Consider the following 22,508-nt stretch of genomic DNA (forward strand, 5'->3'; position numbering starts at 1 on the left):
ACACATTTTTACAATAGTCATGATTCTTTACAATGTAGTATTAACTGTATTATTTTATATACTTTATCAAACATTTCACCTATGAGGCTATGACCACCCATGGTAACGAGGGTGCCATCACACTACATGATAGTTGTCTCGACAGAGATTATTATTGTCAATAAAACTATATATTCAATTCATTTGAAATAATTTAAATTTTATCAACACGAGAGTACAGTACAGTAAGTAGTGTATATATAAGCGATGCGAGGTTGACGGGGAAGGTTAAAGGATGTGTTGGGAAGTAAAGGTGTAGGAGGGAGCCGTCAAAATGGAGGAAATTAAACGAGAGGGGAGAGAGGATCTTGTGAACCACAGATCAGATAAGCTAAGGGATTCCCGTGAGACCAAAACCAGAAAACATAACATAGATAACCACAAACATACGTACACCACCACAGCACTACATACTAATAATAATAATTAATGTCTTGTTAGTTGTTATATACTCCACTACGTTACTGTATGCATGTCTGTATTGTATATCCTCATCACCACACCGTAACGTTACATCCATCTCCTTCACTTCTAAGTGCCCAATTTAGTCATTTCCACCTCTTGGGACTGCTTAGAGGATTCTACAAGTCATCAACTAATATGATATATGCAATTAATTCAAAATAGATGATGACTCTCAAAACATCTTGAAACATACATTTGAAGGATCATATACATTTGGAACATGAAAACTTTGAAGTTTGTTGAGTGTTGTGTTGGAAGTTGGAATTGGAATAAATTAGAACATTTTAAAATTTGTATGTGCTAATTTTTTGTAGTTGTGTAAAATTTAGTTATTTGTGTAAAATTTAATGTACCAATTTTGTTTGATAAATGATAAATTGATATTGATATAAATCAAATTAATAAAATAAATCATATATTCATATTTTTATATATTATATTTAATTAAAATATTTTTTATTTTAGGACGGGCTAGATTGTATAACCCAATCCGTATAAAAAGGGGCTCAGCCCAACACGTTTTCGGTCTAATATGAAACAGGCCAACTTGTATGGGCCAGACTGACCTGATTTGATAGCTCTACTTCTGTTCCAAAAAAAAAAGGTTTAATCCAAACACCAAGATATTACATTATTACCATTACCATCATAATAAATAGTCAAATATTACTGGTTTTCTCAAGCTCTGTTTTTAAGTCTCCAATTGGTATTTATATATATACTTTTTTGTATTTTTTGATACAGTGATACTTAAACGAACCGGTTTGTTTTTAATTTGCTTTCCTTTTTTCACTTGTGTTTTGGTTGCTCCAAGCCCCCCGCGGCTATCTGTCAAATTGTGGCAGAAACTAAGGCGACTGCTAAGTAGAATAGAAGTCGTGGTCTCTCTGGTAAATGGAAGGTTATTGTTTGGAAAATTCTTTTCCGCTGCACGCCAACTGCTCGATAAATTGTCTCTTAAAAAATTTGAAGCATATATGTGTGTGTGGGTGAATTGCGTATCTGTTTTGCAATCTTAACTATCTATGAAATTATGGATACTGGAAACAACTTTCCTATTTGCTCTGTTTGATAAAACTGAAACTTGGAAACTGGAGCCTGAACCCCGTGCAGTGAATTTGTTTTGCCCTTTTTTACTGACTATGGAAGGGGATTTTGTTTGTTTTAGTTTTGAGGGTGTTGAGTTAATGCTGCAAGTTACATTCTTTTTTATTTTTTATTTTTTTAAAGGAATAGCAGATATATCAACAATATTATGGCTGCAAACAGGCCTCGGACTAGCAGTTTCTCTCGTAACATTGCTGTTGCTCCCGTGCCCCAGATTCCTGGACTTAAGCATGGCCCAAATGGCACAATGTTTCTTTCATCTGGCATATCTGATCTCGACAGTAATTTCATGCCACTATTCTCCCTTTCTTTTCAAATTCAAAGTAACTATACATAGAAGAGAATGCTGCAGATGAATGTTGTTGGATCTATGAGTTTGATAGTTTTACATTATCTGCCTTACAATATTACTCTAGTTGGTAGGAGAGTTGATAATTTGTGGCAATTTGCCTATTTTATGTTTACTTTTAGAGATTTTGGGTGGCGGATTCTCTTTGGGGAGCCTAGTCTTGGTAATGGAAGACCCTGAGGCACCTCATCATATGCTTTTGTTGAGAAATTTTATGTCTCAGGGGATTGTTCACAAACAGTCGCTGCTTTATGCCAGTCCTGAAAGGGATCCCCGTAGTTTTCTTGGTACTTTGCCAAGTCTAATGTCTTCCAAGGATGACAAGTCTCGTGAGAGGGACACAGAACAGGTACCTACCTTATTTTCTTTACACTACATGTACACACAAAAAGGTTCATTCATGTCAGTTAAAGGAGTTGTAATTTCCTGAAATATTAATATATACTTGCAAATTACAGGACAAGGGTTTAAGAATTGCTTGGCAATATAAGAAGTATTTCGGTGAACAAAATTCAGAGGTTCAGCTAGGTAAAATTACTTGAACAAAACTTTCTTGAGTTTCTTTCTTCCCTCTCCTTTTCAGCCTGTATGGTTTATCATGAGAAATCCTTTCCCCTTGAAGTTATTTCCACGTGTCAGTTGTCAGAAACTGAAATAACATTAAGCAGTGGTTCTTCAGTGAAGCAACATTATGTAAGTTTTTGTATGTTAAAGTAATATACTAAAACTCAAATGACGCTACAATCTAATTACATAACTTATTTTTATAAATTTGGATTTTTATATGTATATTCTTTACTAACTTTGAGTGCTGAGGATAGAACTCTAAGTTTGAGTTTTCTTGCTTTCCAGGAGTAGTAATTTACCCATGTTATATTATCTTCACCAAACCATAAGCACATTCTTCCTGAGCTTTATATTTTTCTTTATTGGTACCCATGCACCAAACGTACTGTAGTTGTGTGTGAAGAGGAGCTCATCTATTGTGTCATGCAGGTGGAAAAGCTGAATATTGCAATGACTTTGACTTGCGGAAGCCATTAGAGCGGCATTTCCTTAGTGGACAACGCATTGATTGCATTAGTCTTCAGGATTTTCCCAATCTAGACCCTCTACGTCAGTGTTGCTCAACTTTCTTAGCCCAAATCCCAAGGTATTAACATACTCCATATATTTCTGGAGATAGGTGGTAATGATACTGCCGATGAATAATATGATGATGCCCGGGCTTAGATATTATTGTGCTTGTGAATGACTTATTTAATAAATGGACTGATAAGTTTGTGTTTTTTTTACCTTCTAGTTGCTCAAATTTCTTAAGATCTGTTGAAAGTTTCAGAAACAATACACTATCAAGGATCTTTATCCTATCAAATGGAAAGCTATACAAGGAATAAGATGAAAACTGAACTTTATTGAGGATTTAAACCATGGGCAGTCTAGGACACATACACACTCACATTAAGAGACACAATTTTAGAAATGTTAGAAAATTGAATTTTGATTCCTAGGAGGTAACCAATATTTATATTTCTAAGATTTATTTTGCCTTCTCAGGGTGGTAAATAGTTCTATATGATATGTTATCAATTGTAATGTAAATCTTCTTTGTTGTCAGATGTGATGGTAACATGACTTGCACAGGCAGAATTGCCATTCAGTCACTATGTGCTCCTCAGTGCAAGTTTTCCAACAACGTCAGTGGCAATGATCACTCTCAAATTTGATTTGTTACAGTTCTTATTTGCATTTTTTTTTTTAAGTATGCTTTTTGTTCAAAGTGGAAATTACTTTTCAAATATTCATCTATGCTATAAAGATAGTGTGGCCAAAGTGCAATGGGGTTTGATGTTTATTCACTAAAGCTTTTTTAAAGTTCGGACATTGTAGGGATGAAACTGGTTGGCTCTGACTTCTGGTCTGCTGCTTATATTTCAATACAGGAGTGGGACATCCTTTCTTTCATCAGATCTTTGAAATGCATGATACGGTCCTCAAATGCAGTTGCAGTCATATCTTTTCCTTCATCTCTTATTTCCCCATCCTCCTTGAAGAGATGGCAGCATCTAGCAGACACATTAATCTCTGTTCGACCAATTCCAGGTTTGTAGTTCTTGCATTTTTGCATATATAATAAAATTGTATCTTGTTTTGTTAAAATACGATCCATAACTTGAAGCTTGGATCAGATGAGGACAAGGACTTGGCAAAGCTTCTCACGGGTTACCAGGACATGCTTGGTCTTCTCAATGTGCACAAAGTGGCACATATTAATACACAGGTATATACTTTGTCATTTTAACTAGCTCTTCATCCTTTATGCCTCTCACAGTTGTTCAAATGCTTTAATTTTCTCTGCCTCTGAAATATTTGTTGTTCCAAACATGAGAAAAACATGAAAACTTGGGGTCCAAAATTGAGCAAATGAATAGTCGAGGTCCTAAAATGGCTTGACCATATAGTTCGGGGACAAAAAATGTGTAGGTTAGGTTGAAGAGTTCATTGAGGTGTCTCAGTGTATTTCTTCTATCCGATTCTTAATTAACACAGCTTGTCAACAGGTTCCTGTAATTCTTGAAGCGACCACGTTTTCAATTAAACTCCACAAGCGACGATCATTAATTCTAGAGTGTCTAAATCAAGCCCCTGTTGATGGTTCAAGTGGGGCTTCATATGGTTCTTCTGGTAATTGCTCCGGGAGTTCCAAGACAGGGAACCTCGACTTTTAGTTGGCACCAGATTGCTGTTAACTGCAATCTTTCAGGATTGTACTCATATTTACTTGATCACATCCAGTCATGGTGAAGGTTTGGTTGACTTTTGACAGATGCATTATCATTCTCATCTGAGATTGAAGCAAAAATGAGTTCGTGAGAGAAAATGTGCATTGTACTTTGTAATGCAGTAATCTGTTATTTGTATTGAGTCTGACATACCCAAGATGAAATCAGATTGAATGTAACTATAGATCAATATGTAATAGGTATAGAGCTGGTTAGAGTTATAGACTAAACATAATGATCCTGGTTTTCACATAATCTATTTTTCTGAAGAGCTTATTGTGCACTTCTACTATTTTATACTGTCCAAGTGTTTCATTGAACCTTGTACCGTATAATTTGTGACACATGTTCTTTCATATTCATGACATGTGATTTGCATTGCTTAAATGTTTTATATTTTTGAATCAAATGTTGTCGTTTTGTATGACATGTGATTTGCATAGTTTAAATGTTTTATATTTTTAAATCAAATTACCATTTTGTTTGTTTCACGAATTTGTTGTGTTGGGATGGTGTTGGAAAGTATACCTGAGCTGGGTCCATAATCTCCACATTGTTGCTGGAGCAAGACTTAAAAGTGATTGATCGAACTAATTTTTTATAATATTGTGAGTAAATGTGTGGTGTAAATACATGCTCATAAGTAACAGCAAGTGATCCATAACTTTATTCTTGTAAAACTTTAAGGGGTTACAATGATACATCGTGTTTAATAAGACGATTAACCTCCCTACAACAAAAGGATGTGAACACAGCCACAACTCTGAGAACACTAAACCTCTCACACTTGGTTTCTAGGAAAGCTTATAAGCTTCTGTTACGAGCTAACATGAAAACCAAATTGTGCACCTTAAGCAGCGTTTAATGTTTGTCCAATGTCAATTACAAACCTATACTTAACATCGTTCTTTTTAAGGCGGTCTATGGCAGTGTTCACATAATCCATGGGAACTACCTCAACATCCGGTGTTATGTTGTGCTTTGCAGAAAAATCAAGCATTTCCTGTGTCTCCTTCAATCCTCCAACGCTACTCCCACCCAACATCTTCCTACCTGTCATTCCACATCACAAATATTTGAGCCACTCTCACTATAAGTTTAAATTTACATCATATAATGTTTAGTATGCAAAGAGATTCATTCTTTCTTTCTTACCTGTAATCAAGGGAGCAACTGGGAGTTCAAGTGGCTTGTCTGGTACACCCACCATCACATGCTTCCCGTTTGTCTTCAATAAACTTAGCAATGGCAGAACAGGATGAGAAGCAGAAACCGTGTCGAGTATACCATCCAACGTGCCCATTGCAGCCTAATATATATTAGAAATCAAATCATCATAGCTACAACATATAATCAGAAATGAATTGATTTAACCCGTATGGGCAGCTCAACGAGTGGCAGAAGTGAGATTTGCCACAAGAGACCAAGGATCGAACAATCTCTCAAAATGAGGGACTCCTTGTGCGCAATGAAAAAAAATATAACCTCTATTGGTCAATTGAGTCACTATGATTTACCCTCCACAAACTGTGGGGTGCTTGGAGCGAGCGATTCCACCTTTTGTCACAAGAAATGAATTGATATACCCAGGACGGACAACTCAGCTAGTTCTTAAGTGGTAAATTGTAGACAATGGCAAGAAATGAATTGATTTACCCAGACAGGACAACTCAGCTAGCTCTTGAGTGACAAATTATGGACAATGGCAAGAAATGCATTTATTTACCTAGACAGGAAGCTCAACTAGTTCTTGAGTAGAAAATTGTGGACAATGACAATAAATGAATTGATTTATCGAAACGGGCTAGCTTAGTTAGTTCTTGAGTGGTAAATTGTGGACAATAACAAGAAATGAATTGAATTACTCAGGACGGGACAACTCAACTAGTTCTTGAGTGGTAAATTGTAGACAATGGCAAGAAATGAATTGGTTTATCCAAATTGGGCAACTCAACTAGTTCTTGAGCGGTAAATTGTGGAGAAGGGTAAGAAATGAATTGATTTATATTACCTCCATTTGGTGGGGGTCACGGCTAATCAAGAACGAGTCTGCGCCCAGATGCTCAATAGCCTCTTGCTTCTTACTAGCAGAGGTGCTAATCACTGTCACCTTCATTCCAAAAGCCTTCCCAAACTTAACCGCCAAGTGGCCCAGCCCTCCAAGACCCACAACCCCAATGCTCATCCCTGGCTTGTCAAGTCCGTAGTATTTCAAGGGGCTATAAGTGGTGATTCCGGCGCACAATAGCGGAGCAGCCTCCATGGGCAAGTTTTCCGGCCAACGTGCGACGAACCGCTCATCAGCAACCATGATGTCGGAGTAACCACCATATGTCACGGTGCCATTAATCTTGCCGTTGGCAGTTGTTACGTTTTTGGGACAATAATTTTCCAAATTGTTTTCGCAGTTTTGGCATTTGCAACAAGAGCCTACGATATAGCCAACTCCAACTTTGTCTCCAACCTTAAATTTCTCCACCTTACTCCCAACCTCAGTCACCACGCCATTAATTTCGTGTCTGCAATCACCACAACATATAGCAACATAAATACCAAAAACCAGGGCGCCAGGATGGAGCGTTTAACATTATGCTAAAAGTTATAGCCCGCCACACATTTTCGAAAGTCAAATTGCTAGACTTTGACACTTTACTAGCATCTGCCCAACAATCTCTTAATCCCATGGTATTGAACTTAGTCCTTACCAGATATCAGGATCAAACACTTACCACTATACCAAAAGTTATAGTCTGCCACGCATTTGAGAGTCAGGGTGCTGGACTTAGCCGTTTATCGGCTTCTGCCCAATAATCCCTTACTCATATGGTACTGGACTTGGCCCTTACGACCTCGGTCGAAAAAATAAATACCAAAAACCTGAAATGCATGTATATATGTGTGGAAAGAGGAGGAGGTATATATACCCAGGTACAATTGGATAAGTGGTGATGCCCCAATCATTCTTGATCTGGTGAAGATCAGAGTGGCAGATGCCACAATACAGAACCTTGAACTGCACATCTTTTTCACCCGTTTCTCTGTACCCATCAATTAATTCAACAAACATTATATCATGACATAGTAAAGTAAAAACAACAAAAGCATATATCCATGAAGATTAATGTACATACCGTCTGGAAAACTTGAAAGGAGAGAGAAGCCCAGAGGTATCAGTAGCTGCCCATCCAAAGGCCTTCACTGGGAACTCTTCCTCGTACGATTTAGCTGCCATTTCAGTTGCTACTGGCAAGGATTTGAGAGTGGTGAGAGCAGAGTGATGAGATTTTAATGGTAAACAGGTAGGGAAGGTTATATTATTGGTATGAAAGAGTAGGGGGCCATGAAGAAAATGTGCAAGTGGCATTGCCATATCACCTTACTTGTGGTTATCCTGATATTTATTTGATATTTCTCATCCGCTGTACACATACAAAAATAATTGAGTTTTGGTTTATCTTATATACTCATCTCACTTCTTATGAAACGTGAATAACGCTATGATATATAATGTATACACTACGGATACAAACATACAAATATCTAATGTTTCAAGATAAAAGAAAGTAGCTTCATATAAAGTGCTTTACAGCTATCTTGGCCTTTTTCTTTTTGTTTTATCTAAAATTCCAAAATAATTAAAAGTAAACTCCAATATCATTGTTAAAGTCATCCAATTTAACCTGGAAGATGTAGTTGAGTTGAAAAGACTTATTCACTCTTAACCAAAGGTCAAGGCCTCAAGGGTTCTTTAGTTAGCATTGAATCTTTTTCATTGAGTTTCTTTAGTTAGCATCTAATCTTTTTAAATCTCTCTTTTAAGGTTATGGGATGGGTGTGTTTGCAAAATATCTATGTTTGAATATTATGCTCTAATTTGTGAGTTTGAATACCCAGTTAAGTGCATGAGGATAATATATATCTCACAAAATTCCTTGATTGGTTAGCATTGCATCTCTTAAAAATATCTCTTTTGGACTTTGTTGTCAAAGTCTCTTTCAATTATGGCATGGGGTTTTGAACTGTTGCTTTCACAACTAAAGTTATCAAATGAAGTGGTCATGAAGATGAAGACTAAATCAATTTTTTTCATTCATTCGTGATCCATAAAGTAAAGGCAATTTCTAATTTCAAGAGAAGATCATTGCTAATAATTATTTCATTTATTTTTTTTTAAAAATGTTTTCTTTCTTTTTATATAGCATAACTTATGTGATTCTTTTTATGTTTGGTCATATGGTTGATTTGGTAACCACAAACTTATAAGTTTAACTTACAATATGAGCAGACTATTGATTTTCTTAGTTTGAGCCAATTAATTATGAATAACCTAAGTAAATTTATTTGTTGTGGCCCTTTGCCAGTTAAGATGGAGTTTACTCAATACAGATTCTCAGTAACGACGGCAGTGTCTCTCGTGGTTATAACAATCATGAAGAATAAAAATAAAAGAGAGGTAAAAGTAAAATATGAACTGAAATTTCCTTCTGCAAGTAGACAAAGTCTGACGTACAGAGAGTACAACATCGACCAAGAAAATAGCAAGTGGATGAAGAAACCAACAAAACAAAAGTAGCAGCTAGCGGGGCATGCATGCCACTATACGTACTCTACTCTGATGCTGTGTTATTATTTTTTATTTTAAATCAAACCCTACAGTTTAAGCAAAATCACAGCACAACTCTTGAGCATCACAACACACACTAAAACCTCAAACGCATCAGAGTAGCTTAGCTTAGCTTCCTGGAGATAGATAGATGGAGCTGATTGTAATTAGCTTCTGTTATGAGCTAACACTGCAACCAGATTAAAGTTTGCATCTTGCTTAAGTAGCAGCATTTAATGTTTTCCCAACATCTATCACAAATCTGTACTTAACATCGTTTTTCACAAGGCGGTCCAGGGCAGTGTTCACATAATCCATCCGAACAATCTCAACATCGGGCGTTATGTTGTGCTTTGCAGAAAAATTAACCATTTCTTGTGTCTCCTTCATTCCTCCCGTAGCACTCGCGCCCACTAATTTCCTTCCTCCTGTTATTAAATGTACAATATCAAAGCGGTTAACACAATCTGTTATCAGTTAATCCCTAATTGTGAAACGAGATTAAAGAGATTCGGGCTTACCTGTAAGGATGGGGAAAACTGGGAGTTCCAATGGCTTCTCAATTGCACCCACCAAGATAAGCTTCCCATTAGTCTTCAATAAACTCAGCAATGGCAAAATAGGATGGACGACAGAAACAGTGTCGATTATACCATCCAATGTTCCCACTGCAGCCTACAAATACAAATTACAATAGTCAATAGAAACCAAATCAAAGCATTAGTACAGCATTGGACAATGTACTACTGTGGTAAAAAAAAACATCCAAAATAAACTGTGTTGAGCAGAGACCGGTGAAACGTAGGTCAAGTCCAACAATTAGGGCAAATTATTCTGTGAACCTGGGTTCAAAATACACAATTTACATACTGAATATTCACAATTTTTATACTGAATCAATCACAACTAAATGTTCAGAATTCAAACTGTGAACATTCAGTACGTAAATTGTGATGAGTCCACCTTGCAATGTAGATCTGGATACATGGTATAACTATTGAACAATTAGTATGTAGCTAGGGGATTGTTAGGCCGAGACAAAGCCCAATACCTTACCTCTTGAAAATGTTGTCTCACAGTATATAAGAAAATAAAGTTGAACATTTGCTATAACTTTTTTACTGGTACAACGAACAAGTCATGAATTCAAAAGTAAAAATTATGCAGTAAATAAAACTACTAGGTGCCCTGGCCTAGCCGATAAAGGGCCAAGTTCAGCAAGCCTACAAACTTATTATTTACCTGCATTTGCTTAGGGTCATGACTGATCAAGAACGAATCTACACCAAAACGCTCAATTGCCTCTTGTTTCTTGCCAACCGAGGTGCTGATCACCGTCACCTTGGTTCCAAAAGCCTTGGCGAACTTAACGGCCATATGGCCCAGCCCGCCGAGCCCCACCACGCCGATGTGCATTCCGGGCTTGTCCAGTCCGAAGTATCTCAAGGGGCTATAAGTTGTGATTCCAGCACACAACAGAGGAGCAGCCTCCATGGGCAAGTTTTCCGGCCAATGAACCACAAAATGCTCGTCGGCGACCATAATGTCCGAGTAACCTCCATAAGTAACTATTTCAGTGTCGTTGTAAGTTACTAGTACTTTGTCACAGTAAACTTCGAGGTCGTTAGCGCAATTTTCGCAACTGCGACAAGAACCAATTATAGTCCCCACACCTACTTTGTCTCCAACCTTAAATTTCTCGACCTTGCTCCCAACCTCAGTCACCACACCAACAATCTCGTGTCTGTATCAATTAATTATCTCAATATCACAAAGAATATACACAAATTAAAATCGATTTTTGAATTAAGCTTACCCGGGTACAATTGGATAGGTGGTGCTGCCCCATTCATTCTTGATTTGGTGAAGATCTGAGTGGCAAACGCCGCAATACAAAACCTTCAATTGCACGTCTTTCTCACCCGTTTCTCTAAACCCATCAATTAACAAACATATATAATACTATGAGCCCACAAAAACCAACAAACAATATTATATATTATCATAGTATATATGTTCTGATAATTGAAGCATGTGATCTATTTCAACTAAAAACATAAGCTGCTGATAGTTGGATTGTATATTTATGTTTATATATTATATGCTCTAACACCGATCCGGTGCTTACCGTCTGGAAAACTTGAAAGGTGAAAGATGCCCAGAGGTATCGGTAGCTGCCCATCCAAAGACCTTCACTGGGTGCTCTTCTTCGTATGATTTAGCTGCCATTTCTTTTGAGATTTTTCAGAAAAAGAGCTTAGAGCAGAGGAATGATCAGAAACCTTAACTCTGTCGAAGTGTGAAGAAGTTTGCTTAGTGATAACGCAGGGCAGGCATGTCTATATATATAGATCAGAGCTATAGCCGTCAGTAGGTGGCCGCCATGAGCCCATGACGTAGCGGCTGACGCCGGAGGGGCATCCGGCAACATCGTCCGTGTTTGCTTTAACTGTTTGTTGATAGGATTCAAAGTTTTCCATGATTCTTAACAGAAGTTGATGGGTTGAATAGATGTTTGGAAGAATCCATTTTTAGTCCCTCATTATTTCATGCTAGCTGTTTTAACTTTTAACTTTTTATCATTGTAATATATTTTTACAAAAATACTAGATACACTCCCAAAATTATACTCCCAACTTTTATTCTCAATTGTGTTCAAATTTGATTGGAGGATGAATAAAAGGGAATGAACAAACATCATGGCCCCCTATTAAATTGATCAATCAAAATATACCAACTCATATGGAGTATAAAATGGGAGTGTGAATTATTGGGAGTACATGTAGAATTATTCATATTTTTAACTCTTTAAAAACAAACTGGACTGCTAGAGTACAGTTTTAATCCTTAGGAATAAAATTATTAAACTCTATTAAATTTTACTTAGTACATGAGTATTTTAAAATTTATTGTCTTTATTCTTTATAACTGTTTCACTTTTGATATTTCATATGTAAAAAAAAAATATGATAATCTTTTTCTCTAAATTTTTCTTTTTTAATTGTAGTAGTGTAGTACATAGTTCCTATTTTCCCTGCTTATTAAAATCAAGATTTTTAATTTACAAATAGCGTATCAAAAATAAATTTAAATGATTATAATTTTAAAAGAAACATTAAAAAAGCACTAAAGTATCATGTACTAAGCACTAAAGTATCATGTACTAAGCACTATATGGTGGTCCGACTTAACTAAAATTTGACGAAATGGCCAACATTAAAAAGAATTTGAAAGTCAAGGGACTTAAATTGTCCAAATTAAAAGTCGAAGACTAATTTTGAAAAATTAACATAGTCGGAGGACCATTGCTGGAGTTAACTCTTGCAACTATAAAAAGTTAAATGACTGAAACGACTAGTAAGAAATACAGAGTAATTGGACTAAAAATGCATTTTTCTCTAGATGTTTTATTTGCCAAAATTATCTACCAAATTATGCCCAATACTCCAAAGTGAAAAATATAAATACCGTCGTGTCGTCGCTAGCCCATTCGACGTCAGGTCAATCATTATACGGTGGATCATGGTCTTAAAACGTCGCCGTTTCATTACGTAAAGAAACGGCTGTCATCGAGTCTTAACAGAGCTCCGTAAATAAAATTACAGTTTATCTCAAAAGATATTGCCTCACATTTATTTTTATATTATCAAATAAAACTGTAGTTGTGTTGAAAGGAAACTGCAGTGTATATAAAATGAAACTGAATAACAGTTTCAAATATTTGAGTGTATATTGTCCAATGAAACTGTAGTTATATCAGAATGATATTGTAGTTATGTTGTAAGGAAACTACACTGTATTATAAAAGAAACTGTAATTGTGTTGAAAGGAATCTGAATAACAATTTCACATATTTGAGTGTATAATGTCGAATGAAATTGTAGTTATATTGAAAAGGAATTCTAATTGTGTTAAAAGGGAACTACAATATATAAAAAAATTGAAACTGAATATGTTATACATATAAAGTTAACGACGCGAAACGGAGCCGCTTCTGCTGTTTCTTTTTATTAATTAAAACGACGTCGTTTTGATGCATGACCACCATGCTAGTAAAATTTGCGTTCGTCGTCGTTGCCACCACAAATGTAACAATTTCAATATTTACCTGAGGAAAATTTGAATTTGGGCACTTAAACAGTTATACCGCTTAATGGCCCATGGTAATTGTGGGGTTGATTCTTGAAAAAGCAAAATTGGAATTTGGAAGAAAAAGAAAGTTTTTGTCTTCGATTTCCACTGTGTTTCATCAGCCGTTTGAGGTGTTAATTCTATTTTCATTATATTCAGTTAGCAGAGCTAGATGGCTTTAATATCATTTTCAAACACTATTATTAACAAAAAATAACACAAAAATTTTGTATAAGAATGCTTTACATGAAGCAAATTTTAAATATGTAATTTTTTTAGTAAAAATGTAATATTTTTGAGTAAAAATATAATATTTATTGATAATGCTGATGATTTTTTTTTATATTTTTTTATAAAAATATTACATGTTTAAAATATGTCTTATGTAAAATAATTTCACACAATGTACACATGTAATTAACAGTTTAGATAAAGGGATTATTAAAATTTTATTTAAACATTTGAAGGGAGGAATAATTAATACAAAGAGGAAATTTTGAAACGGCAATTATATTCACTAGAGAAAGAAGGAAGAATGCATTTACTTTTATCTAGAGGGGTCAACTAACCCAAGCACGAAGCTAATAGCGTCTAATAATGTTTCTTTTCGGGTTGGAGTGAATAAAAAATTATATTTTAATTAAAAAATATTATACGTCTCGGCATTCAGTAGATATATTCTTTACTTTTACTATAGGCCATGTTTGGTAAATAGTTGTTAGCTGATTGGGTTAGAAAGTATAATTAATTGATAATATTAGCTGATTGTAGAAAAGTGTTTGATAAATTAGCTGTTAGCTGATAACTATTTGGTATAATTTCTTTTTTCAAAAGACTAATTAAAAATATTGCTTTGAGTAGCATTTTAAATTTAGTATTTTGGAGTTACAAAAAACTTATTAACCAAACACTTATATTAATTTTTTAACAAAATCAATGATCAAATAGACCAAAATTAGCTGATAAGCTAATTATTTACCAAACAGGGCCTGAATGTAATTTTATTCTTAGCTTATGATACAAAGATTTGAGAGTTTCTGTTTTTGTTTTCTTGTGGCTGCGGATGAAGCTGCTTTTCTTAGGCCTATCTAATCAAAATTATTAGAGTGGACATACTATGAGTCTATGACCACCTTATACAAATGCCACTCATATTTAACTCCCATCATTATATTGGCATTAATATGAAGGGGATTTCTATATATAACATATCCCATTCAATTCCTTAAATTATTTATTTGTAATTAATTCAAAATAAATATCAATCTTCTCCCAAAAAGGTTGAATTCCCAACCCTAAGGCTCAAGATCCCCCACACTCTGACCCAATAAAACATTTGAAATGATGTAAATCACAGTAACTCAATACCTCAACAAACAGGATCAAATACCTGTGCGCATAAAGAATATGCTCACTTTGGACATAATCCCTACACTGCTAGAATAAATATTAGTCACTCTTATAGATTGTTGTCTCTTAAGGGTGTGTTTGGAAAGCAGGAAAATGACTTCTGGAAAATGAGTCATTTTCCGGAAAACAGTTTGATTTCCAGTGTTTGGTTGCATTCTGGAAAACTGTCTTTGTGTGTTTGGCTCATTTTCCGGAAAATGAGTAGAAATGTATATTTATATATTTTTATTATTTTATTTAAAATATAAAGATATAAAAACTAATAATATTTATTATAAATAAAATAAATAAATAACTAAATAAATTTAAAGAAAGAAAAAAAATAAATAAAATAAATAAATAACTAAATAAATTTAAAGAAAAAAAAAACATAACATGCAGCATCGTTGCTCTGGTTTCCGGCAGGCAGTCTGTCGGAAACCAGAGCCGGCGGACTGGTTTCCGGTGGAAACCAGTCCGCCGGACTGAGAGAGGGACGGCTTTGCCATCCCTCTCTCAAAACTGTGCATCAATCCCATTTTCCGCCAAAATGGCTTTGTTTTCCCCAGTCAACGGAAATCATTTTCCGTTGACTGCGTTTTCCCATGCTTGCCAAACACCCAAAGTCCGGAAAATGATTTCCGGAAATCATTTTCCGGGCTTCCAAACACACCCTAAATTTATAACATCATAGCTTAAAATTATAAGTTAATATTATTCAATCACAAAGTCTTAAACATGCATACATTATATTTACTTTTAAAAAATATATACTCCGTAATATTCTAAAACATACATGCACATTAGAAAACTTCTTTTAGACATAGAAAGTAAGGAAATAAACCATGTCAATGGTACGGTTATGTGACTAGTATTTGATGATAAAATATTTAATTCGATACAATAATATAGTATGATTAATTAATAATTTAATCATTAATTGATCATAATGTACTATATTTTAAATATTATTGTCTAGGGGTGTGCATAATTAAATAAATTTGTAGCTAATCGGAAAAAATATAATTATATCATCATAAACATGAATTTTAATATTTACTTTTATCTTTTACTCTTATTTACTATTTTTATTTGAATTAAAACAAAACAAAAAAGTTACAATTTTCATTTTTCCTTTTTAAAAAAATGAAATTAAACTGTGACATACAGTTATTTTACTCTTTAGTAATAGACTCATGTCATTTTTTTTGGGGGGAAAAAGAAAATATATTAAGCACAAATTGAATAACAAATAGATGGGACATACCCTGACAATCAAAACAAATTGTTTGTTTGAGACTTTGGCGATTATTAGAAGACATAGTCGTTGGAGAGTGGGTGATGATGAAGGCGGAAAATCTTACGGTTTCAACTTTCCCTTACCCTTTGATAATGATTTATTAGTTACACATTTTAAATTCAATGACTCAATTGCACAAAAATTATAAATTTAGTGACTTATTTGACGCTATTTTCATAATAATAATTAGGTTATGATGGTTTTGATGCTAAGAACAAGAGAAGAGAAAGGAAGAGGGAGTGAAGAAATAAGGTGGAGGACGGAGCTCCTCTCTATTATTATATTCTCAATCATTCAAATTTCTGTGAGACCAAATTCTTCCTTCCTATCACAATACAAATATCTCACTCCTTAAGCAGCGCAGCTTTCAATGTGTTCCCAATATCCAAAACAAATCTGTATTTCACATCCGCTTTGGCAAGGCGCTCCATTGCTGTGTTCGCATAGTCCACTGGAACAACCTCAACCTCGGGTACTACGTTGTGCTTCGCCGAGAAATCAAGCATCTCTTGCGTCTCTTTTATCCCTCCTATCAGACTCCCTGCCACTAGCTTCCTACCTGTCAATGACATTAGATTTCTCAGTTTACGCCAGACTAATCTTATATATACTCATAAGTCAAGAATGAATCGTCCCTTCAATTCCAGGTTTCCATCCAGACTCATATAATAAGGTTTTAAGGTGATTAATTGAACCAACTGAGCTAGTCCTACTGGGCAAAACGTGTAGGAAATGAGTGAATGGCTTACCCATAAGCAAGGGGAAAATTGGGAGTTCAAGTGGCTTTTCTGGTGCACCAACCATGACAAGTTTTCCATTAGTCTTCAATAAGCTTAGCAGCGGCAGAATAGGATGCACTGCAGAAACTGTGTCAATTATTCCATCCAATGTGCCTGCTGCACCCTAATTACATTAATCCACCCAAAAAAACATCATTAGATCAACACCTAAACATTATCAAGAATACAAAAAGTTGCCCACACCAACAACTCATCAGTTCTTGCCTAGTAAATTGTCAGCAAGAACACATGACCAAACCCTAACTAATAACCACCGTAGTATTGATTGGGAGGGCTCCTTGTGAGAGCCAGGTACTGGTCATCTCACCTAATGAGTCATTTAGTTATCATGATTTATTATTACCTGCATCTGTTCAGCATCACGGCTAATCAAGAACGAGTCAACACCAAATTTCTCAATGGCCTCTTGCTTCTTACTAGCTGAGGTGCTTATCACTGTGACATGACATCCAAAAGTCTTAGCGTACTTCAAAGCCATATGGCCAAGCCCACCAAGACCCACAACGCCAATGTGCAATCCAGGCTTGTCAAGTCCGAAGTATTTCATCGGGCTATACGTCGTGATCCCGGCGCAGAGGAGAGGAGCAGCCTCCAACGGCAAATTTTCCGGCCAACGGACCACGAAGTGCTCATTGGCAACCATGATGTCAGAGTAGCCTCCGAATGTTACGGTTCCGGCAGCATTGTACGTAAGTACGAGTTGAGGGCAATAATTTTCCTGATCGCTCTCACATTGTTCGCATTTGCGACACGATCCTACCAGACACCCAACCCCAACCTTGTCACCAACCTTAAATTTCTCGACCTTGCTGCCAATCTCAGTCACCACACCAACAATCTCGTGCCTGTATGTACACGAATTAACATGACCTGATTTTAGGGCGTGCAACAGCATAAAAGCTTCAATTTTTAGAGGGCCTAATATTTATTTTTGACCTAGCTACTTAATTTAAATTGGAAGTGAATTGAAGTAGAAACTATGATTTTTGCATTCTGCTGGTGTTACACCCTTCATACTTATTTGAAGTCAAAATCATATATTTTAAGGGCCTCATTTATTTATAAGAATAAGGCTACAAAAATTCAAAAATCAACCCTGTGAATTAACATAGGAGTTCTGGGGCTTAAGATTAATCTGACAAAAAAACAAAAAAAGTGAAATAAAGGAAGATTGCAGATTACCCGGGCACAAGTGGATAGACAGTGTTGCCCCATTCATTCTTCATTTGGTGAAGATCAGAGTGGCAAATGCCACAGTACAAAACCTTGAACTGCACATCTTTTTCACCAGTTTCTCTGCATCCATTAACAGTTCCATATAATGCCATACAAACCAAATCTAAGTACCAGAAGTATAAACTCACAAGATAAGAGATCGATATAGAAATGCGTCTCAGTTATAGCGATCCAAAACGTTTTGGAATTTGCATATATACCTTCTGGAAAATTTGAAGGGAGAAAGAAGCCCAGATGTGTCCCTAGCTGCCAATCCAAGGGCCTTCACAGGGTGCTCTTCTTCATATGATGTTACCATTCCGCCGTATCAGAGACAGATAAATCTCTGGAAAGAAACCAGAAATGCAGAGAAAATGGAATGGTGGTATGGAGAGCTAGCCAAGGGTTTGTATATATAGGGTTTAGCAGGTAGAACTAGAGTAAGGTAAAATAAGTCCTCAAACTTTATTTGAAAAAATAATTAGACCTCTCAATTTTAAAAATGTTTTTATTAAATCCATTACACTTTATCTATTTTATGTAATTAAAATAAATAGTCAATTATTTAAAGGTAACGGGTAAAAATATTGACATGCTAATAAATAAAATAAATTAAAAATATAGAGAAATCGACAACTTCTCTGTCCAAACTCTGGATGGAGAAGACAGAGGTTGGCGAAAAAGATGAATATACGCTAGAAAAAGTTCCTTACAAGCGATCATTATATTTTTTTTAAAAAAATTATTTTTAATTTTTGTTATAAAAAAACTGGCATGTCAGTAATGTCACCTTATATAACATTAGGTTTATCGGATAATTAACTTAATTATAACAATTTGACAAGTTATCAGTTTATTTGCATCAAATCGACGAATTTAGCGGTCATGGTACATTTTTAAAAATTATTTTAAATTTTTGTTATTAAAAACTAACATGTCACCCTATTTAACATCAAGTTTACCGGAAATTAACTTAATTGTAACAATTTTACAAGTTATCAATTTATTTGCATCAAACCAACAAGTTTATGTGTTTAATTGTAACCTTTTCAAGTTCGTGATTTTTTGTTTGTTTTTTTTTTTTTGTTTTTTGTTTTTGTTTTGTATAAAGTTTGATGACTTATTTAACTCAATCTTTTCCTATTTAGCATATGTTGAATATCATATCTGAAATTTTTTATAATGTTGAGAATCTACCAAATGCAACATTTCTGTAAATGAATATCATTCTATTCAAGAAATGAAAATGATATTTAAAATACATAATCAGCATCAAATTAACATAATCCATCATTTACTTATTTAGGCTTTGTTAATTATGGTAATATTTTAAATTAAATGCGTAAGGAAGTCAAGGAAATTAAATCAATTTTCATTATTGCGAATTTGGTTTAGGAAAGCAGATCATAATACATTGAAGTTGGATAATCATACACATCTGATTGTCTCAATTATGTTGTTTCAAAATTTCTCAAGTTTCTATAGGGATGTCATATTCCATATGCCCAAAAAAAAACCACAATCCTAAATATTTAATAACAAATATTAAATTATCAAATCATATGAGAACTACCATGTAGTGTGATGACATACCAGTTATCATTTCAAATGAATGGTCATAGAATAGATACTATTGTCACGAATCATAAGTATTTCAAAAAAAAAAAATCATATCATATCACTAGCTAATAACATTGGGGGGATCGATACTTTTTGCCCCACAATTATGCTTGTTGCTACTTTCGTTCATTAATTATCTACAAAGTGTATGTTCTTTTCAAAAAAAAATATCTACAAATTAAAGTGTTTTTTCTCCGACCCTTAATTTTATTATGGTTGAGTTAAAAATAATGTCACTACTCAAGCAATTATGGGTCCATAAAAGATACTTTGTAGGCAACTGACGAACGAAAAGTGACGATAGTATAATTGAGAACGAAAAATGTTGTTTTCTCTAAAGAAAAATGCTAAGAATCAATCAAGTGTATGTTAAAGAAGAAATTTACTTATTGATCAAAATAAAAGAAAATCAATCAAATAGTGTCACATAAGATCACCTTTAAGGAATATGACATATGACGAAAAAAGAATCACTTTAAAAAATGAAAAAGAAGAAATAACAGTCAAATAAGCGATTGAATTATTTTAAAAAGTAATTAAACTTTAGAATTATAAAATTGTTCAATCAAATCACATATATATGTCACTTAAATTGCCATATCATTTTGTACTTTTCTGATCTTATTTTTTGAATTAAATTTTTTTGATTGTTATGGCATCCCAATTCAACTCTATCTTGGTCCTTATGACGAGAGATGAAGACGCGTTTGGTTGTTGTCATCCAAACCCAAATGAAGGCGAAGCGTCTTCTTCCAAAATTGGGCAATGATGCTTTGTCTTCATCTAGACTAGATGAAGTTTGTCCAAGTTTAGATGAAATTAAAGGTCTTTATCAATCATCTACATCTACATACATGCAGCTTGGGTAGCCATAAGGCTGCCCATTATCCTTGCAAATTTGGAATTGGCAAGCTTACATAGCATTTATTATAAACATTTTTATTTTTTTTAATGCTGAGATGGATTGCAAATTTGCAATCCGTACAAAGTTGCGGCAGCTTTTGTATTTTTATTTTTTGTTATTTATTAAGCTAAATTACCATGATTTTCATAGATGCTTTGTTGAGCCGGAACGTATGATAAGTTTACCAGTTAAAAATTCAACAAGAAGTCAAAATAAGTTGACAATACCATCTTTTATTTATTATAAATTCAATAAGTATGATAATAAAATTTAGGACATTATTACATTACACACTCATTATTACTATTGAAACAATACAAAACTCAGAAACTCTCAAAAATATAATATTCTTTTCCAAAAGACTTCCATGACCACAAATCTTTTCTAAACCCAAATGTGGTTTAATGTTTATTCAGATTTCAGGGTTTTGCCAACGTCGAGGACAAATCTATATTTGACATCAGCTTTCACGAGACGTTCCAAAGCAGTGTTGACATAGTCCATTGGGATAATCTCTACATCCGGTGTTATGTTGTGCTTTGATGAAAAATCTAGCATTTCTTGTGTCTCCTTCATGCCACCAATGCCACTCCCAGCCACCAATTTCCTACCCATGATCAATGGAAACACTGGCAAATCAAGTGGCTTTTCTGGGATGCCAACCATTACCAGCTTTCCATTAGTTTTCAATAAACCCAGTAATGGCACAACAGGGTGATTTGCAGAAACTGTGTCGATTATACCATCCAATGTGTTCATTGCAGCCTACTCAAAATACCATCAACAATTAATTAATCAGTATTCCTTCAATCTCAAAAATTTATACCATCAATATAATGCTTCCTAAAAAACATTGTTACCTGCATTTGTTCTTGGTCACGGCTAATCAAGAACGAGTCTGCGCCAAGACGTTCAATAGCCTCTTCCTTTTTACTAGCAGAGGTGCTGATCACCGTCACCTTAGTTCCAAAAGCCTTGGCGAACTTCACAGCCATATGGCCAAGGCCGCCTAGACCGACAACGCCGATGTGCATTCCGGGCTTGTCAAGTCCGAAGTATCTCAAGGGACTATAAGTTGTGATTCCGGCACAGAGCAATGGAGCAGCCTCCATGGGTAAATTTTCGGGCCATCTGACCACAAAGTGCTCGTCAGCAACCATGATGTCAGAGTAGCCACCGAATGTCACGGTACCATAAGCGTTGTAAGTTGGTACACATCCAGGGCAGTAGTTTTCTAGATCACTGGCACAGTTTTCACATTTGCCACAGGACCCGACCAGACATCCCACGCCTACTTTGTCGCCAACCTTAAATTTCTCGACCTTGATCCCAACCTCAGTCACCACACCAACAATTTCGTGGCCAGGTACAATGGGATAGGTAGTGTTACCCCATTCATTCTTGAGCTGGTGAAGATCGGAGTGGCATACCCCAGAGTACATAATCTTGAATTGCACATCCTTTTCGCCCGTTTCCCTGCACCCATTAGAACCCAGAAATTAATTTTCAGAACTATGCATTCGCTACGGATTAAAATTGTATAGAAACAAAGGCTAAAGAAAGAAAGTACGTATATATCACACTATACCAAAAGAACAAACAACAAGAAATTATTTAATTTGGCATATATACCTTCTGGAAAACTTGAAAGGAGAAAGAACCCCAGAGGTGTCCCTGGCTGCCCATCCAAAGGCCTTCACTGGGTGCTCGTTTTCATAAGAAGTTGCTGCCATTTTCCTTGTTGCAGGGGGATTGAGACAATCAAGATATATAAGAGCTATCAGAAATATAATCTTTGAGAAT

General features: G+C 35.1%; 5 protein-coding genes across 9 annotated transcripts; 1 reads left to right on the forward strand and 4 right to left on the reverse strand.

Annotated features, from left to right (window-relative positions):
* Positions 1-1,255: 1,255 nt before the first annotated feature.
* LOC116012285 (elongator complex protein 4-like) lies at positions 1,256-5,099 on the forward strand. 5 transcript variants are annotated; one of them, XM_031251793.1, is made up of 9 exons: positions 1,256-1,405; positions 1,735-1,892; positions 2,184-2,309; positions 2,419-2,488; positions 2,957-3,113; positions 3,579-3,657; positions 3,904-4,063; positions 4,150-4,241; positions 4,522-5,099. In XM_031251793.1, the coding sequence occupies exons 1-9, from the start codon at positions 1,399-1,401 to the stop codon at positions 4,687-4,689; spliced, it is 1,017 nt and encodes a 338-aa protein (XP_031107653.1). In that variant the 5' UTR covers positions 1,256-1,398; the 3' UTR covers positions 4,690-5,099. The 5 variants fall into 5 exon arrangements, with proteins under 5 accessions (XP_031107653.1, XP_031107652.1, XP_031107654.1 ...); XM_031251792.1 differs by having other exon boundaries at positions 1,258-1,405; positions 2,083-2,309; XM_031251794.1 differs by having other exon boundaries at positions 1,258-1,394.
* Positions 5,100-5,385: 286 nt separating this feature from the next.
* On the reverse strand, positions 5,386-8,190 carry LOC116012599 (8-hydroxygeraniol dehydrogenase-like). The gene is made up of 5 exons (XM_031252175.1): positions 7,875-8,190; positions 7,668-7,781; positions 6,755-7,262; positions 5,899-6,052; positions 5,386-5,796 (listed from the first exon to the last, which is right to left on the reverse strand). The coding sequence occupies exons 1-5, from the start codon at positions 8,111-8,113 to the stop codon at positions 5,594-5,596; spliced, it is 1,218 nt and encodes a 405-aa protein (XP_031108035.1). The 5' UTR covers positions 8,114-8,190; the 3' UTR covers positions 5,386-5,593.
* Positions 8,191-9,197: 1,007 nt separating this feature from the next.
* Positions 9,198-11,770, reverse strand: LOC116012600 (8-hydroxygeraniol dehydrogenase-like). The gene is made up of 5 exons (XM_031252176.1): positions 11,475-11,770; positions 11,163-11,276; positions 10,589-11,090; positions 9,868-10,021; positions 9,198-9,774 (listed from the first exon to the last, which is right to left on the reverse strand). Exons 1-5 carry the CDS (start codon positions 11,573-11,575, stop codon positions 9,566-9,568), a joined length of 1,080 nt encoding a protein of 359 aa, XP_031108036.1. The 5' UTR covers positions 11,576-11,770; the 3' UTR covers positions 9,198-9,565.
* A 4,740-nt stretch (positions 11,771-16,510) lies between these two features.
* Positions 16,511-18,500, reverse strand: LOC116012170 (8-hydroxygeraniol dehydrogenase-like). The gene is made up of 5 exons (XM_031251647.1): positions 18,403-18,500; positions 18,149-18,262; positions 17,310-17,811; positions 16,916-17,069; positions 16,511-16,725 (listed from the first exon to the last, which is right to left on the reverse strand). Exons 1-5 carry the CDS (start codon positions 18,498-18,500, stop codon positions 16,511-16,513), a joined length of 1,083 nt encoding a protein of 360 aa, XP_031107507.1.
* Positions 18,501-20,918: 2,418 nt separating this feature from the next.
* Positions 20,919-22,508, reverse strand: LOC116014506 (8-hydroxygeraniol dehydrogenase-like). The gene is made up of 3 exons (XM_031254578.1): positions 22,338-22,508; positions 21,566-22,181; positions 20,919-21,470 (listed from the first exon to the last, which is right to left on the reverse strand). The coding sequence occupies exons 1-3, from the start codon at positions 22,436-22,438 to the stop codon at positions 21,114-21,116; spliced, it is 1,074 nt and encodes a 357-aa protein (XP_031110438.1). The 5' UTR covers positions 22,439-22,508; the 3' UTR covers positions 20,919-21,113.

This window comes from Ipomoea triloba, chromosome 3 (assembly GCF_003576645.1).
Source record: "Ipomoea triloba cultivar NCNSP0323 chromosome 3, ASM357664v1".
Taxonomy (NCBI): domain Eukaryota; kingdom Viridiplantae; phylum Streptophyta; class Magnoliopsida; order Solanales; family Convolvulaceae; genus Ipomoea; species Ipomoea triloba.

What these genes read in the sequence shown, in the direction of transcription:
- LOC116012285 (XM_031251790.1), top strand. Translation starts at nt 1,530, where the DNA reads ATGAAATTATGGATACTGGAAACAACTTTCCTATTTGCTCTGTTTGAT. An exon ending in AAATTCAGAGGTTCAGCTAG is followed by an intron (nt 2,489 to 2,956) that starts GTAAAATTACTT and finishes TGTGTCATGCAG; the next exon opens with GTGGAAAAGCTGAATATTGC. An exon ending in TGGCACATATTAATACACAG is followed by an intron (nt 4,242 to 4,521) that starts GTATATACTTTG and finishes GCTTGTCAACAG; the next exon opens with GTTCCTGTAATTCTTGAAGC.
- LOC116014506 (XM_031254578.1), bottom strand. Translation starts at nt 22,438, where the DNA reads ATGGCAGCAACTTCTTATGAAAACGAGCACCCAGTGAAGGCCTTTGGA. An exon ending in CCTTTCAAGTTTTCCAGAAG is followed by an intron (nt 22,182 to 22,337) that starts GTATATATGCCA and finishes TAATGGGTGCAG; the next exon opens with GGAAACGGGCGAAAAGGATG. An exon ending in GTGACCAAGAACAAATGCAG is followed by an intron (nt 21,471 to 21,565) that starts GTAACAATGTTT and finishes TATTTTGAGTAG; the next exon opens with GCTGCAATGAACACATTGGA.
- LOC116012600 (XM_031252176.1), bottom strand. Translation starts at nt 11,575, where the DNA reads ATGGCAGCTAAATCATACGAAGAAGAGCACCCAGTGAAGGTCTTTGGA. An exon ending in ACCTATCCAATTGTACCCGG is followed by an intron (nt 11,091 to 11,162) that starts GTAAGCTTAATT and finishes TAATTGATACAG; the next exon opens with ACACGAGATTGTTGGTGTGG. An exon ending in ATGACCCTAAGCAAATGCAG is followed by an intron (nt 10,022 to 10,588) that starts GTAAATAATAAG and finishes TTGTATTTGTAG; the next exon opens with GCTGCAGTGGGAACATTGGA.
- LOC116012599 (XM_031252175.1), bottom strand. Translation starts at nt 8,113, where the DNA reads ATGGCAATGCCACTTGCACATTTTCTTCATGGCCCCCTACTCTTTCAT. An exon ending in CCTTTCAAGTTTTCCAGACG is followed by an intron (nt 7,782 to 7,874) that starts GTATGTACATTA and finishes TGATGGGTACAG; the next exon opens with AGAAACGGGTGAAAAAGATG. An exon ending in AGTTGCTCCCTTGATTACAG is followed by an intron (nt 5,797 to 5,898) that starts GTAAGAAAGAAA and finishes GTGGAATGACAG; the next exon opens with GTAGGAAGATGTTGGGTGGG.
- LOC116012170 (XM_031251647.1), bottom strand. Translation starts at nt 18,500, where the DNA reads ATGGTAACATCATATGAAGAAGAGCACCCTGTGAAGGCCCTTGGATTG. An exon ending in GTCTATCCACTTGTGCCCGG is followed by an intron (nt 17,812 to 18,148) that starts GTAATCTGCAAT and finishes GTGTACATACAG; the next exon opens with GCACGAGATTGTTGGTGTGG. An exon ending in GTGATGCTGAACAGATGCAG is followed by an intron (nt 17,070 to 17,309) that starts GTAATAATAAAT and finishes TAATGTAATTAG; the next exon opens with GGTGCAGCAGGCACATTGGA.